The 18,205-nt window shown below is 35.5% G+C and overlaps 1 protein-coding gene across 5 annotated transcripts in view; it reads left to right on the top strand.

The window, feature by feature from the left end:
* Positions 1–18,205, top strand: part of FXR1 (FMR1 autosomal homolog 1) — a 67,759-nt gene that overhangs the window by 46,018 nt on the left and 3,536 nt on the right. For 2 of the 5 annotated variants that reach the window (XM_065942492.1, XM_065942496.1), the window contains exons 10-14: positions 948–1,057; positions 6,769–6,855; positions 8,121–8,328; positions 13,090–13,293; positions 15,313–15,513. In XM_065942492.1, the coding sequence (XP_065798564.1) occupies positions 948–1,057; positions 6,769–6,855; positions 8,121–8,328; positions 13,090–13,293; positions 15,313–15,513 (810 nt within the window). Of the gene's footprint in view, positions 1–947; positions 1,058–6,768; positions 6,856–8,120; positions 8,329–13,089; positions 13,294–15,312; positions 15,514–16,223; positions 16,305–18,205 lie in introns of all 5 variants that reach the window. The other 3 variants (XM_065942494.1, XM_065942495.1, XM_065942491.1) reach the window with 3 other exon arrangements.

The raw sequence follows: 18,205 nt of genomic DNA, 5'->3' as shown, positions 1-18,205 counted from the left end.
TTTGAACTTAATAACAAGTAAGATGTTACTGTTAACTTAGTATACATCTATTTATAGTAATGGTTACTGGAACATTTACTTCTGTTACCAGGTCACTACCCAGTATTGCTTTGTTATTTTATGGGTGTATATTAGCTATATTAAAAGTGAGTTCCCTAAGTGAAGAGCATCTTCATATCCTCCTTTTAGTTTCTCCACTAATTGTCAGATACTCAGTAACTGTTATTTGACAGACTTAACAAGTTAAGTGTGGAGAAGGTAAATAATTTGAATTCTGTGTCATTTCACAATATTTCATATCTAGGAAGACAGCAACCCATATACATTTTGTATGTAGTTGTATAGTTCTAAAGTACTTTAAAGACTTATAGGTGTAAAATGTAATACTTGTTAAATGTGAACGTTTTATTTCCGTGAAGAGAATATTCATTTTAAAAGAATCTTCAAGTCACAGTTGTTTTTTAAGTAGGACCTTGAAAATAAAAACCAGGTTGATGACATTGTTAGTTGTTTGAATAATAATATATATAATGTGTCATAAATGTAAACAAATTGATGTAATTAATACCAAAATAAAAGTTTTCCTTTTGCCTTCATTTATATAATTCATGCTTTTGGAATAAATGGGTTGGACTTGATATTTTAAAAATATAAAAATGATATAGAACATATTAAAAAATAGTTGGACTTTGAAAATATCTTACATGTGAGTAGAGTTATCATTCTCAGTTAATAGTAGCAACATTAGCCATATTGAAGAGGAGGAGGTTTCATACCAAGGATATGTTTCTCAGTTGTTGTTAGGGTGAGTTAATTGAGAGTAAAAAGATGCAGTTTTGCTTGGTTTTTATAATTTGATAACAAGTCATAAATCATTTGGGCTGATGTTGAAATGATAGCAGTGTTGGTTTTTAATTTATTATTATATATGTTTTCTCTTATTAAAGGAAAAGTAATTGGGAAAAATGGCAAAGTTATTCAAGAAATAGTAGACAAATCTGGTGTGGTTCGGGTGAGAATTGAAGGAGACAATGAAAATAAACTACCTAGAGAAGATGTAAGTATTTAAAACATAGTCTTCATGTGCTCCCCCCACCACCCAGTCTTTTATATTTTGAAAATTGTTTTAAGAAAGTTATATCCAGTGAACTACTCTCAGTCTGCACTGGAATATTTTTTAAGTTCTGTTTCTCAGTGCTTCAGTAAAAAGGCCAATTTTGATTAAAAAAAAGACAGTTTGATAATCTTATCGGTTCTTTTCTTTTTTTTTTTGTACTTAGGAGTGTAAAGAATTTGGTACTCTAAACAAAACAGTTGGCTGTGAAGGAATTCTTAATAACACTTCTTTGACTTTTTTTTTGTAAGCGCTGACCATTTCTTAATTGAAATCTTTAAGCTTTAACATTGCTAGTCATTCTGGTGCTTTTGGAGAAGGAAATGGCAACCCCCTCTGATATTCTTGCCTAGAGACTCTGGTGGACAGAGGAGCCTGGTGGGCTGCCGTCCGTAGGGTTGCACAGAGTCGGACACGACTGAAGTGACGTAGCATACATGCATGCATTGGAGAAGGAAATGGCAACCCACTCCAGCATTCTTGCCTGGAGAATCCCAGGGACAGAGGAGCCGGGTGGGCTGCTGTCTATGGGGTCACACAGAGTCAGACACGACTGAAGTGGCTTAGCAGCAGCAGCTGATGCCAACTTTCTGAAAATTTTTTTTCAGTTTTTTTGTTACATGTTAATGTCTTGTCCATAGTATTTTTTTTTTTTTTTTTATTTAAACTTCTTATTCACCACTTTAAGCATCACTAACCTTTGTGGCTCTGGTGGTCAACTCTATATAGTTACATGTCTGAATATAAGGCAAAGACTTCCCCCTCCCCCACTCCCAAAATTATCTCCCAGAAAGCAGTACATTCACAACTTCTTCAGTTTTGCACAGGGGGTAAATGGGGAGTTCGTTTGCTTATTGGACAAAGTTTTGTTTTAAAAAAAAAAAAAGACACATGGAGGAAACTGAAGATACTTTATATTTTCTAAGATTAACAGCCTCACACCACATATTGGATGTTGTAAAGACCCCAGTGAAAGATACCATTTCCTTGATTCTTTTAATTAGTTAGGATGTGGTGATAAAAATGAATGAGGAAAAACAAATGACTGTTATGCAAATGGATACTTAGAGATTGATTACATCCTACACAGCTTTAAAAATTGATGTAAACCTTAAGTAATTTTAACTTCATGTTAAGCAAACACTATACTCCACCTGGAGGGTGGGTGATGACCCCATTAAAATCAAGGGTGTCATACTATTATAATTGACACTACCTCTGTTTATATACTTAATGTATAAAACAATGGTGACCCATTTGGCATACCAGGCTTCCCTGGTGTTTCAGTCGTAAAGAACCTGCCTGCCAGTGCAAGATGTGCAGGTTTGATCCCTGGGTAGGGAAGAGCCCCAGAGGAGGAAATGACAACCAACTCCAGTAGTTTTGCCTTGGAAATCCTATGGACAGAGGAGCCTGGCAGACTACAGTCCATGGGGTTGCAGAACAGTTGGACATGACTTAACAACTAAACAACAATAGCAGTTTGGCTTATAACTGCTGGCTAGAATTGGTCTGAAGATTAAGGTGTTTACTGGACAGGGTCATTAAATGACTCAATTGTAAATATCTTAGCTTGATAACTAATATCTAGTCTTCCCTTAGCTTGACTTATTCCTAGCTGCTTTCTAGTATTTACCACCTTGTTGCAAGCTGTTTCTTTTAGGATGTCCTTCATAAATTATTACACTTTACTTTGTAGTTTTGGTCACTTTTACCTCCCATTTCTATGCCAGAATTTCTGTACCAGAAATTTAAATGGTAAAAGATACCAAATAGATTATGTAAATTATCAAACAGATTAGGTTACAAAAGAGAGGAAGGGGAGGGCACACTGTGCCTTTCCCTAAAAGAAACCAATGCTGCTCAGTTTTAATCTGGTTGCTGTGTAGGTATGTGTGTATTCTGTTTTGCTATATCTTTTAATATTTAAAGAAAAGCTAAAAGCCTAAATAAACAAAACTTTTTAATTTTCAAAGCATTGAACGTGAAAACAAATCTGAAGGTTTTATGGGCTTATGTGGGGTCAGTTCGACTAGTCGAGTCTGACTCTTTGTGACCCCATGGACTGCAGCATGCATGGACTGCAGCATACCAGGCTTCCCTGTCCATCGCCGACTCCGGAGTCCACTCAAACCCATGTCCATTGAGTCAGTGATGCCATCCAACTTTCTCATTCTCTCTTCCTCCCCTTCTCCTGCCTTCAGTCTTTCCCAGTATCAGCATCTTTTTCAGTGAGTCGGTTCTTCACATCAGGTGGCCAAAGTATTGGAGTTTCAACTTCAGCATCAGTCTTTCCAATGAATATTCAGGACTGATTTCCTTTAGGATGGACTGGTTGGATCTCCTTGCAATCTAAGGGACTGTCAGGAGTCTTTTCCAACACCACAGTTCAAAAGCATCGATTCTTCGGTGCTCAGCTTTCTTTATAGTTCAACTCTCACATCCATACATGACCACTGGAAAAACCATAGCTTTGACTAGACAGACTTTTGTTGGCAAAGTAATGTCTCTACTTTTTAATATGCTGTCTAGGTTGGTCTAGAAAAGGCAGAGGAACCAGAGATCAAATTGCCAACATCCGCTGGATTGTCGAAAAAGCAAGAGAGTTCCAGAAAAACATCTATTTCTGCTTTATTGACTGTAACAAAACCTTTGACTGTGTGGATCACAATAAACTGTGGAAAATTCTGAAAGAGATGGGCATACCAGACCACCTGACCTGCCTCTTGAGAAAGCTGTATGTGGGTCAGGAAGCAACAGTTAGAACTGGACATGGAACAACAGATTGGTTCCAAAGAGGAAAAGGAGTACATCAAAGCTGTATATTGTCACCCTGCTTATTTAACTTATATGCAGAGTACATCATGAGAAACGCTGGGCTGGAGGAAGCACAAGCTGGAATCAAGATTGCTGGGAGAAATATCAGTAACCTCAGATATGCAGATGACATCATCCTTGTGGCAGAAAGTGAAGAAGAATTAAAGAGCCTCTTGATGAAAGTGAAAGAGGAGAGTGAAAAAGTTGGCTTAAAGCTCAACATTCAGAAAACTAAGATCATAGCATCTGGTCCCATCACTTCATGGGAAGTAGATGGGGAAACAGTGGCTGACTATTTTTCTGGGCTCCAAAATCACTGCAGATGGTGATTGCAGCCATGAAATTGAAAGACACTTACTCCTTGGAAGGAAAGTTATGACCAACCTAGACAGCATATTGAAAAGCAGAGGCATTACTTTGTCAACAAAGGTCCGTCTAGTCAAGGCTATGGTTTTTCCAGTGGTCATGTATGGATGTGAGAGTTGGGACTATAAAGAAAGCTGAGCACCGAAGAATTGCTGCTTTTGAACTGTGATGTTGGAGAAGACTCTTGAGAGTTCCTTGGACTGCAAGGAGATCCAGCCAGTCCATCCTAAAGGGGAGATCAATCCTGGGTGTTCATTGGAAGGACTGATGCCGAAGCTGAAACTCTAGTACTTTGGCCACCTCATGCGAAGAGTTGACTCATTGGAAAAGACCCTGATGCTGGGAAAGACTGAGGACAAGAGGAAAAGGAGACGACAGAGGATGAGAAGGCTGGATGGCATCACCAACTCAATGGACATGGGTTTGGGTGAACTACGGGAGTTGATGATGGACAGGGATGCCTGGGGTGCTGCGGTTCATGGGGTTTCAAAGAGTCAGACACATCTGAGCGACTGAACTGAACTAGGTTGGGGTCATGGCTTTTCTTCCAAGGAGCAAGCATCTTTTAATTTCATGGCTGAAGTCACAATCTACAGTGATTTTAGAGCACAAGAAAATAGTGTCTCTCACTGTTACCATCGTTTCCCCATCTATTTTCCATGAAGTGATGGGACCAGATGCCATGATCTTAGTTTTCTGAATGTTGAGCTTTAAGCCAGCGTTTTCACTCTCCTCTTTAACTTTCATCAGGAGGCACTTCACTTTCTGAAAGTTTCTCTTCACTTTCTGCCATAAGAGTGGTGTTATCTGCATATATGAGGTTATTGATACTTCTCCTGGCAGTCTTGATTCCATCTTGTGCTTCTTCCAGTCTGGCATTTCGCATGGTGTATTCTGCATATGTTAAATAAACAGGGTGATAGTATACAGCCTTGACATATTCCTTTACCAGTTTTGAACCAGTTCATTGTTCCATGTCTAGTTTTAACTGTTGCTTTTTGATCTGCATACAAATTTCTTAAGAGACAGATCAGGTGGCCTGGTATTCCCATCTCTTGAAGAATTTTCCACAGTTTGTTGTGATCCACACAGTCAAAGGCTTTAGAGTTGTCCATGAAGCTGAAGTAGATGTTCCTCTTGAATTCTCTTGCATTTTCATTGACCCAGTAGATGTTGGCAGTTTGATCTCTGGTTCTTCTGCCTTTTCTAAATCTGGCTTGAACATCTATTTGGTAGTTCTTGGTTCATGTACTGTTTAAGCCTTGCTTGGAGAATTTTGAGCATTACTTTCCTAATGTGTGAAATGAGTGCAGTACAGGAACGTTTAGTATCTTTTCTGAGATTGTGATTCCCTTTACCTTTTTCTTTAACATAGGTTATGGCAGTTAACAAGTGGATATTATTTGGAATTAGGTAACTGGATACGAAATTGGTTGGGTTAGGTGCTGATTTTATGACTTGGAGCATTTTTTTTTTCTCATCTGTAGAATTGGGGTATTTCTTAAAAATGAACATAAATAATATAGTCCCAGAATTACATTATAGATGAAAACTTTCTAGTTCCCCCCCCCCCCCCATCTTTCGTTCACTTTGCATCCTCTGTTTTCTGCATGTGATTTCTTGAGGATAGCTCAAGGCTTTCTCACTTCCTAAGCTTAAGTTAGAGTCCCTTGTTTCATGCCTTCCTAGTTGTAATTACTTCTTTTAGAGTCACTACAGCTTTAAGCTCCTTGATAGCTGTACTCTGTACTATGGCTTTAGCACCTGCCTTGGTGCCTTTCTTCTTTTTAATTTCCCATACTAAATTCACTAATTAAATTTTTGAAAATAAGTCACATAGTGGTTTCTTATATAGAATAAAAAGTTGAGCCACACTTAATTCTGTATTTAGAACCCAAAGTTCTTAAGCCAGGTTATTTAAATAACTGTCAGGAATGATTGTGTAAAATCAAGAAAGTGAAGGACATTGAAAGTGATTGGGTGAGTTTCCTTAGACTGTTCATTTTCTTTAGCCAATAGGAAGCTGGAAGTTTATTTCTTTAAAGAAAAAACAAACATCATTTAGGTATCTTACTTTCCTTCCTTCTCACTGTTTAAAACTGTCTTTTGAAATTGAACTAAGTAAAACAGGTCAGGGTTAATGCTTTCATTTGGTTTAGTAACTAAGATGACTATTTGTCCATATCAGTAATTTCTTTATTTTACATTGTGTAAATATTGAAAGTTTGTAAATGATACTTCTGTTAATGGTCACAAAGTACTTCCAACATACAGATGTTGAAAGTTTTGCTATATGAGCATACGTTACAGGGAGAACCTGCTCAATGTGTTTTATGTTTTTAAGGCAGGCACTACTAAAGATGCATCTGATTTGTAAATTCATGCCAGTTTGATGGAAAATTTCTTTGAAAGTTGGTTTTGAATTAGAGGACATAAATACTAAATACTGAGGATGTTGTGTTTTCTTACAGGGAATGGTTCCATTTGTATTTGTTGGCACTAAAGAAAGCATTGGAAATGTGCAAGTGCTTTTAGAGTATCATATTGCTTATCTAAAGGTTTGTACAGTGTTCATATTTATATCATTTTCCTCCACACATTAAACTTTAATTTTATATTAGTATTTGTGGTGAATTTTTAAATCTTTATTTTTGTTAATTCAGTTTCATATTTCCCTTTCTGTGTGAAAATATTAAAAGATCCTTTGCCATAGTAAAATGATTGGCCTCATGTACATTTTTCTCTTTTCCTCTGAACGTTTATATTTCTTTCCTTCTGTTTAAGACATGGCCACTCTCAACGTTGTTGCAGATAGGAGATAGAACCGGGAATGATGTGGGCTTTCTTGGTTACTAATGCTCATCTGTAAACATTCCCTTGAAGGAGATGAGTCCAATGTCTTTTTTATATTGTATACTTGTAGCCCTTAGCAGAGTTGGCACGTGATGGTTACTGGTACTCCCTGAATCACATGAACTACCTCCATATATATCATTTGATAACTCTTAACCATTGTTTTTTACTCCTCTCTGGGTTAATAAAGAGAAAAGATTTTGGAAAAGAAATACCCTAAAATTATTATAAGTTGGAATTGTCATTTTCTATTCTCTTTATTCCTGCTGTGTTTTTGTTGTTTATGGTACTTCAACTGCTGTCTCTAGTTGTGTTTTCCTTTTAGTCACTGAGATAATTGTTTTGTTAATATTTTCAAAGCACCCTTGATTAAGTCATTCCTTTCTTTGAAAAATTTGTCTTTCCAGTACTCTACTGCTTTTTAGCCAAGAGCTTTCTCTAGACACCTTACCTTCACATCCTGTAATGACCTCAGTCTCTGAATGACCAAGTCTACCAGTTCAGCTAGGCCACAACTCAGTTGTCACTATTTTGATAGGAAAGTAGTTTATTAGTAATACCTGTCATAGGTGGTACTTTACCTCATTTAGCAGAGTTTGATACTCCTTGAAGACTAGGTCTGATAATTAGCTATTAAAGTAGATTATTTCAGCAGTTGTCTGTTAACCATCCCCTAGGTTATTCTAATGCTCATCTGTAAACATTCCCCTGAAGGAGAAGACTCCTTGTCTTTTCTATATTGTATACCTGTAGCACTTAGCATGGTTGGCACATGATGCTAAGGCATTTAGTAAATGCTTGGTAAATTGACCTTGTAAATTATGCTCACTAGGAATACAGTCTACATTGCCAAATAACTGCCCAAGATCATAGCTGCTTTCAGTGGTAGGACCAGAGTATAGCTCAACTCTAGGCTTTAAGAAGACAAAGAAATACATGTAAGATTTATCCTTTTTCATTTTCATTATAGGAAGTAGAACAGCTAAGAATGGAACGACTACAGATTGATGAACAACTTCGACAGATTGGTATGGGTTTCAGACCTTCTTCCACCAGAGGGCCTGAAAAAGAGAAAGGATATGCCACTGATGAAAGTACCGTCTCTTCTGTACAAGGTTCTAGGTCTTATAGTGGAAGAGGCAGAGGTCGTCGGGGCCCTAATTACACCTCCGGTTATGGTAAAAAAATTTTTTTCTTTTTGGTAGTAGTTGTAGTTTAGGTGCTTCAATACATTTTGGTTATTATTGTTCAGTTCATCACTTTATCTTGGTTTTGAGGATAGGAGATAGTTCTGAGGTACATGTTTTAATAGTAGTGACTGTATTTTATATTAATGACTGTACAAGATTTGTAGTGTTCAAGTAGCTGTGTAATGAAACACGTTTTTGTTAAATTTATAGCTCATGACCATTTTTATTCTAAATATTTAAATATATATACAACTGGTTTTCTCAGATAATTTCCTTGTACAATCATATACATTTCCCAATAAAAACCTAGTGATAGTGGTGATACTACTAGGATTTACCTTTTGTTTATTCTTTAGGAAAAGTAAAAGTAAAAAATACACTAGTCACTGTGCTATATTTACATATAGCAAATCTGTACTAGTTTTTAAAATACACTATATTGGTTCACTTGGCAGTTTGAATAGTAATATCTCACATCTGCAATTATTTTGTGAAATACAGGATTTCAATGATATGAGGGCTTTAAAAGTTAGAACTTAATTAACATAAATGAACATTTTTCTAAAATACATTTCACTTTGAAGTTGGGACTTAACCCATGTAGGAAGGGGCCTGTGGATGGTGATGGTCAACAATTCTCTAATCCTAAATTTCTTACTTCTTCTTCAGCTTTGGAGTTGTTCCATTTTTCTACATTTGGACTTGGATCTTAGCAGTGACCTGATTTTTCTGTTCTCTTCTCTCTCCTCTTCTCTCTTCTCTACTCCCCTATGCTCATCCAAACTGCTTTGGGAGAATATTTCATAAGCCTTTTCCAGAATAGAAGGCATTTAGGGAAAATAAAAATACATGAAAACTTAGAGTGTACAGATTCCACATCGATATTTCATATCTGAAGGATCATCTAATGATGTCAGAGTCAGTTTGGTACTATATTTCATTTGTTGTAGAATTGAATGGTAATATCCCCTTCCTACTTTTTCATTATTTTAAAGTTAACCCTGTATTGAAACCTGAAAAGAAGAATTCCAGTTAATGTGTTTGGTATGTGAAGGATTGAGAATTGCGGTCCTGAAAACACATTTAGTACAAAAAACAGTAATTAAATAGAGATTAAGTACATACTGAATGATTTTAGAGGTACAAATTATTAGTGCAAATAATCAGATTTGGTTTTTTGGTTGATGAATTCATCCAAGAATTTTACAAGCCTCTGGAAAGTCAGCTTACTGATGAGAGGTCCCTCTTTGGCAAAATGCTTTTGTTGACGGTAGATAATAAATTTAAATGAGAAGGTAGAGGAATAACATTTGGATTGAAGAACGCTATGCAAATTGTTCAGTAGATGGCACTCTTACTTCTGAGTCTTTTCAAACTAAACATTGTATTTTCTGAAATAGCTGTTGAACTTAAGTGGGCTCCAGAGAAATAAAAATTATTTGAATTTTGTTATAGATGTTCTTGTCTACTTAATTGCAGAAGATTTTTTAGGTGAGGAATATATATATATAATCTATATAAGGAACATTTTCTGAATTTAACATCTCTGAACTTATGATGTGTTTTACAATGGATGTTGTCTTAGAACTGTAATTGGCAGGATTTTCTTAAGTGGCACAAAAAATATTGTGACTACAATGGATGGCATAGCAGATTTGATAAAATGTGGTACTTTAGCTATTAATTTTAAGTTCAGCATACATGTTCATTTAAAAGAATGTGAACCATCTTCATAAGGTGATTTTAGAAGTTTTAGGGAAATCTGATTTAAAATTCTGTAGAAAACAATTTTTATTTGTTGGAGCCATTACAAATGGGATTGGTTTTATGGATCATTATTTCTTGTAACCCCCTCCCTAATTTCTGGATTTATGAACTAATATTTTACAAAATTGAGATTGGAATGATTGTGATGACTTCAACAGAGTATTAGTTTTCTGTTGATTATACAGCAAATTAAAAATTCAAAGCCTTTAACAGTACTATTATATGGTTCTGTAGGTCAGAAATCTGACGTTAATGTCACTGGGCTGAAATCTAAGTGTTGGCATGTCTGTATTCCCTTTGGTAGGCTCTAGGAAAAAATCTGTTTCCTTGATACTTCCAGCTTCTAGAGACAACCTCTGTTCCTCGGCTTAGGTCCTCCTTCCTCTGTCTTAAAAAGCCAGTAATTACAGGTAGATGGGATTTCCTGGTGGCTTAGTGGTGAAGCATTCTCCTGCCAGTGCAGGAGACGTGGGTTCAATCCCTCGGTGAGAAAGATCCCCTGGAGAAGGAAATGGCGACCCACTCCAGTGTTCTTGCCTAGGAAATCCCAAGGACAGAGGAGCCTGGTGGGCTACAGTCCATGGGGTCACAAAAGAACCGGACTTGACTTAACGACTCAACAACAACAGATTATAGAGCGTCCTTATTCAGCCACCTCTCTGATTCTCCATAGTTGAGAATGGTCCTCTATTTTTTAAATATTCATGTGATTAAATTGGCCTCACCTGAATAGTCTAGAATAATCCCCAAACCTATTTTCTTAACCTTAATTTCATTTGCAAAGTTCCTTTTGCCATCTCAGAAATGTTTAATATGAAGAAAATGGAGAATTTACCAGTTCATTAGCCTTTTTTTTGTTTTTTGACATTAATAGTTGTCTTTATCTCCTGAAGTCTATTTATGATTTTAGATACCTTCTATAAGTATCTTGAATGCTAGATTTAAATTAAAACTATGAAAATTTTTTTGCTCATGATATTGAGTTAAATACTACACTGTATTTTTAAAGATAATTTGATAGGATCTTTTGTTAAAACCTTTTAAAACGAGATACTCATCTAACCTCAAAATTTGGTAATGTTTTCAGGCAGGGTATGTAGGTTTGTAAATAAATTCAACAAAAGTTTTTATAATTCCCAAGACTTTATTGTTTGTTTTGTTTTAAACTACTCATGAAATGATACATTCCCCTTATTCCACCAAACCATGGCATCAGTTAACAAATTCTTTCTTATCCTTTGAAAAAAATAAGTGTTTTGATTCATTTTCTAGTATGAGACTCATCTTAACAAAGATGCAAATGTCAGTACTAGAAACTTGCTACATTTTTCTTAATCCATTCATTACTAGCTACATCTATATGGTATATGGAGAAAAAAGACAGATAGAAGAGTCCTCTTTAAAGGAGAAAGGAAATTGGTAGGCTTTGTTCAACTTTACGTTTTATTCCTTGAAGAGCTCTTGTATTTTACTTTTATCATTAAATGACTGTGGAGTTAATATGGGGTATTTTTAGTTTATCTTGAAATCATTCTTATTTGCGAGTTTAGCATAGGAACTTCTTAATTATGTGGTAAATTAATTTATCAGGAGAAAATTGTTATGTGCGTTGCTAGGCTTCCGTGGGCATTTAGAGGTACAAGAGAGCTCCCCTTTACTGTAAACCAATATGGAAGTAAATCCACATTGTAAAAAGAAAACAACACATGGCAGTACTTCATTAATTTTACATTAATTTTAAGGAAATGAGGGAAGATGTCTGTTTTCAGTTAAATTAGTCTGAAGCTACAGACATTGAACTGGGCTTTTAATTTTAAGGAGATAGATTTACACATATAGTTTTCCACATTATCAGAAAGTAGTTTTCCTGGGAAACCTTTTGTAAGCTGAAATGGCATAAAGTGAAGAAGCAATTACTTTAGGACACATCTTGCTAATAGATGCAGGAAATAAAGCGCAGATGCTCACCAGTACGGTTCAAAGATCTGTTGGCTTGATGCTGAGATGCTGAGTTTAGTTCCTGAGGCGGGTGCTGCTCTCCCTGCTTGCTGTGCTTCTGCCTCTTTTAATTGCAGCAGTTTGCTGCAAAGCGAATACTGAAGGCTGTTTTCTCTTCATGCCCTTTTCAGTGAAAATTTGGATTTCTTTTGGTTTGTGAAAACAGATACTAGTGTAAGTCTTTTGTAAAAGCTAAGTGGTGTAAAATGACCTTTTGAAAAGCATAGGATAGCTCTATGATGAAAGGATGAGAAAGTACCATCCCAGAACTAACAGAGAAGTGGAAATGAGTATGTTAGTGATTGGGTCATATAAATCTGACACATAAATAGTGATTTTATATGATATTGTAGGCTTTTATAGAATCTGTGGTATTTGCAGTTTTAAAAAGTATTAAATTCAGCCATTGGGATGTTAGAAATAGTCTGTAGTTAACTTTCAAAGTTATGCTGAATTTTTGTCTCACTGGTAATGGCTTCATCTCTTATTGTCAGGTTGAAGTTATCCTTTTCCAGAGCAACCTAAAATTTGTTCAGAGATTTGAAACATTGTATTGTTCTAACTTAAGGCACTATTGTGCAAAAGGTAAATTTTATGTACAGCCACTAAAACTGCACTCCCAGTTTATGAGACAATCAATTGTAAGAAATAGCCTGATTTCAGAGATGTTAAATGTGGGGGAAAAAAGTGTTCCTTAAAATCAAGTGATAGATTAGAATACACTATACAATTGTTACTCATTTTTATAAATATCATTAAATTGCTTTTAAATACTTGGATAGTGGTTATTTTTTATATTATACTAGCAATTTGTTAAAGACATAAAAGTGGGCAAAATTTTTAAAAAATATTTTCCATATTAAATGCATTTTCATATATTAGTGTTATTTAAACAATGATTTGCAAGAAATTCTTTGAAAAATTTCACTCCTTTCTTAAAATAGAAATATAATATAGTAGGCTTATGTTCTCTTCTTTCCCAAGGTACAAACTCTGAGCTGTCTAACCCATCTGAAACTGAATCTGAGCGTAAAGATGAGCTGAGTGATTGGTCGCTGGCGGGAGAAGATGACCGAGAGAGTCGGCATCAGCGTGACAGCAGGAGACGCCCAGGAGGAAGAGGCAGAAGTGTTTCAGGGGGTCGAGGTCGTGGTGGACCACGTGGTGGCAAATCTTCCATCAGTTCTGGTAGTCTTTTATATACTCTGTCAGAATCTTTTCTTTGTAAACAGTATAATTTCATAAAAGTTAATCCATTTCCCAGGACCCCCGCCCCCTGTTTTTGGAAGTTTCTCTTTTTGCTTAACTGTCTCAGGAAAACAGTAGGATATATATATATATAGATATAGATATAGATATAGATATAGATATATGCATGCACACACACATAACAACATCATAAGGCAAAGCACTATAGAGTGTCTCTCAGTGAAAGTTTAGCCAGAATATTCAGGTCTGAGTAATTTTAGTTGGAGTTGACTTCTCTGCTTCATTGGTCAGATGTTCAGACTTTGGACGCTTAGGTAATTAGAATTTTTTTTTCCTCTCTAGAATTTCTTGGGTTATATATTTCTGTTTGCCAGAGAGACCCAGATAATTCTAATGTATAGAGAGATCTGCTGCTAAGTCACTTCAGTCGTGTACGACTCTGTGCGACCCCATAGACGTCAGCCCACCAGGCTCCCCCATCTCTGGGATTCTCCAGACAAGAACACTGGAGTGGGTTGCCATTGCCTTCTCCAGTGAGCAAAAGTGAAGTCGCTTAGTTGTGTTCGACTCTTAGCGACCCCATGGACCGCAGCCTACCAGGCTCCTCCATCCACGGGATTTTCCAGGCAAGAGTACTGGAGTGGGGTGCCATTGCCTTCTCCGTAGAGAAATCTAAATACCTTTGTATACAACTGAAAAGCATTTATTGCTATTCCACCACTTTGGAGCAGGGAAAAACTGTGAAATCACCTTCTTTAAAAATCTTTTATTGTTTGAGGAATTCACCTGTAAAGAGGAGTGTCTAGAAGACTGAGATTTGAAATATAAGAAACCTTTTACTCATTGTCTTTTTGAAAATTTAAATGCTGTAACTTAAGTGGTGGTGTAGGAGTTGACAGAATGTTCTTGCTTAGCATAATGGGCTGGGGAAAGACTTGTCAGGGATTAGATTATATCAGGGATATAACCATAACAATTATTGTATGGCATTTGTAGGAAAACCACTCTTAATATTTTTTTAAAAATGAATCAAATCACATTTTTCAAAGAACCTTTAAAAAAGTACTCTCTAGTTCTAGTGATAATCTTCAAGTTCTAAGTGCATTTTATAGACTTTGAGGGAATAGTTTTTATGTTTTAGAACATTGCTCACTGTTACCAAGGTTTAACATTACAGTTTGCTGAATTTCAAAGTAAATGTACTTTACCTAGTGTTTATGATTAATGGATAAACTTAGTGTCTTTTGCAAAGATGCTAGCTTGCTAGCTGTTACCAAAGGAAACTTAGGAAAATTCGTGATTAGGTGAATTTCTTCTATAATTTGATTGCTGGGAGCAATAATGCACATAGGTAAGATGGGTATTTTTTTTCCCCTATAAATTATGTCTTACAAACCTTTCCTTTCCCACTCTTACCCTACCATATCCCACCTATACTCTTTCTTTCTGGAGATGGGAGTACTAGTCAGCATTCATTCCCACATTTTCCTATAACCAGTTAGAATTTCAAACTTTTTAGTTTGCCTTTTTTTGTGTAGACTTCTTTTGCTTGCTTCAGTTTGTAATAATAGATTTCTGTTCTGTCATAGAGTGCAGGTGTTGAGTATTATTTGGAAGTATATTAGCTGAATATTTGTTTTCATTTTTATTTCTTTAGCCTCTGTACAGAATTAGCTAGGAATGTGAATGTAAAAAGTAATATGTAATAGTATACTAGTTCCTAATGTTTTTAAGACAAGTTCAAGAGAAATGGTAGAAAGCCAAGGTGTTCACTCATCTTGTTTTAATTTTTCATCATCATTTAAAGTTTTTCCATATTTGTTATCTTTCAGGTAAAATAGTGATACAGAAAACATTTTGTCTGAAGACAGAGGATGTATTTTTATTGGGGGAAAATTGAAGTTTATTATTAATTGATATAGTTCAATATAGGTCAAAACATTTCTAATAACTGCAGCTCTCTTAAACAAATATTTCTTGCCTCTGACATGCATTTAGTGCTCAAAGATCCAGACAGCAATCCATACAGCTTACTTGATAATACAGAATCAGATCAGACTGCAGACACTGATGCCAGCGAATCTCATCACAGTACTAACCGTCGTAGGCGGTCTCGTAGACGAAGGACTGATGAAGATGCTGTTCTGATGGATGGGATGACTGAATCCGATACAGCTTCAGTTAATGAAAATGGGCTAGGTATGTAAGCATTTAGGGAAAAGATATATATTACTGTATACTATTGTTAATATATGATGCCTTTAAAAAAAATCAAACATATGCAATTCACAAATTGAATTTTTCCTAGTGTTTAAGTAGGTTAGATGGCTTTGTGTCTGTCTTAAATGTCTAGTTTTCAGATTTGTATAGCCAGACTGTTTGAAACTGGGAGGGTTTATTAAAGTGCCCTTTAATGCCATTAAAACAATACAGATATTCAAACTGCGGGGCACTTAATACTCTCAGTCTTCTAAGCCAAAATTGGGCTTTCATCTAGCCTCTTTAAGTATTATTATAAATGACACTAATGAAGTGTGTATACTTTGCAGGCATTGATTTCCAAAGCACTAAAATGTCATTAACTTTGGTAAAAACTAAACTCTGTTGGAGAGGAAAATTTTATTCCTGAATGATAAATTAAGTCTTAGAGTTTGTTTAATCAAGAGTTAAAAAAAAACCCTCTTAATTTCTGGATGATGATACCATCTGTTAATCTAGTAGAAATGTTTAAAACTCCAAAAGTATTTTTCCTGTGAATAGCATGTATTGTTTTATCTTTCCTGTTTAATTAAAAGGTTCTTTCCCCTTAAATCTTTGAAGGCAAGAAAATTTTTTTTTTTTTTTTTTTTTGCTTTGTTTTTTGCATTGTTTTTGTCAGAATAGTTTCATGGTGAACTTTGCAATTACAGATGATAGTGAAAAAAAACCCCAGCGACGCAATCGTAGCCGCAGGCGTCGTTTCAGGGGTCAGGCAGAAGATAGACAGCCAGGTAACTTGAGTGGACCTGTTGACAACACCAGGTCATAAGCATGAAAAAAAAATGTCATGTGTCTGCTTTCTAAATATATTATACTTACATGTACACATGTGTGTATATACATTCAAGATGTGCATTGCATAAATTGTTTTCTCAACTAATAAGACTACTGTTAAGAAAATGCATTCTTCCCTCACACCGTAATGTAACCTGTCTAATTGGACTAATGTCGTGTCTCAGTTTTTTTACATGAGAATACTGTTGGAAAGACCATGATTTTGTCCACCTGGCAGATCCTGCACACTTGAGTTGGGACCTGCTATACCAGGGGCTGTGTTGTAGCTTGTGATTTTGGATGATTGGCAAAACGGGACAGCTTTTGCATGGTGCCTGCTACTATATCTGGATTCAGCACCTCATTTTTGTGGGGGTTCTAGTACCCACCGTTTAAAAAATATAAATGAGAAAAATACTTGAAAGTGTCTTTTTCCTAATAAGAGGAATGCATGTTATGTTTTTGTTTATTGTAGTGTGATGCCTTTTCCCTTACACTTACTAACTATTCAAATTAATAGTACTTAGTTTTAGAATGTTAATTTAAGTAGATAAAATTTTTAGTAACTTAAAAGAAACTTGTTTGCTGTGTCTATACTATCTTGAACATAATTTCATTTCTTGTGTACAGAGAATCACATGTATATTCACAGTGGAGAAATTGTGTGCACCAGAAATAAATCCCTTTTGTTAAACTAATCAATTTTGCATTCTTTCCAAAGCAAATTCTTGTGTTTTTCCCCAAATAAAGAATATAAATTCTAGTATCTTTACTTAGTATTTTAAATTTAGTGGTTGTCGAGACATGTGAGAAAACTGATTAAGGGGATTAATTCCCATTCTTAGGGGAAAAAAAAGTTCCTGTTTAAATTTAGTTGTAAATTTAAAAGAAACTAAATACTGTCACAATAGGTTTTGAGGAAATGTTTCTTATTTTTTTATCTTCTTTTCTCTCTCTTTAGTGTTAGAAATATCTTTGGGATGAAGAGATTATATTTAGTTTGTGTTTTTGAAGCTGGCATATCAGTGAATACCAGTTTCTGGCCATACTTTATAAATAAGGAAATTTAAGTTACTAGTATGGGCTTTGAGATAGGATAAATTAAAACATAATTTAGTAACTAGGTGGATGGTGGTTCACTACTAAGTCAAAGGACATAAAGGGAATAACATAAAAGGCTTTGATAAAGAAGAGGAAGAGATTTCTGCATGATATTAATCAAAACTTGACTAATTGGAGTTCTAAATAATTTGACAATGATTTGTGTTCTCTACTGCATTTATTCCTGTTTTTACTCTGTTCTTTTGAAGTACTGATTTCCTCTTTAGAACTCATTGCTTTTCTCAGCCTGCCCCCAGCACACACACACATACACACCCACCCACCCACACACCCAGAAGATAGGATAGGTGAAACAAACACATCATTTTCTCCTTTCGCTCTGGCAACAGTTCTAGGAAGGAAGTGTCTATCTAAAAGTTAATGTCAGCATTCTCTGAAATAAACAGTTATTTAATTTGTTCATATTTGCTTAAAATTTCTTGTTGCCTTTAGTATTAATTAAGCAGTGAGTATTTACTATACTTAGCAAAGTGCAGCAGTGTACTGGTGTACAATTAATTAATTTTCGATCCCTTAGAGGAAATTCTGGAGTCCAAATTACGCCACACAAATTGCCTCAATTTTTTTCCTAGATATTATAAGTGCTTATCTGTTTTGAACTTTTAAGTGACTTGCATTATGAGGACTAAAAACAGACTATTATCTGGCTATAGACAGGTTTTTCTCTGGATCAACTGAGGTTATTTTTAATTTTACCTCTGTTTGGTGGAGGATGGGCACTGGTTTTTACCTTTCC

This window comes from Muntiacus reevesi, chromosome 8 (assembly GCF_963930625.1).
Source record: "Muntiacus reevesi chromosome 8, mMunRee1.1, whole genome shotgun sequence".
Lineage (NCBI taxonomy): Eukaryota > Metazoa > Chordata > Mammalia > Artiodactyla > Cervidae > Muntiacus > Muntiacus reevesi.
The sequence above is the reverse complement of the archived record's forward strand: the minus strand, read 5'-3'. Positions and strand labels throughout refer to the sequence as shown.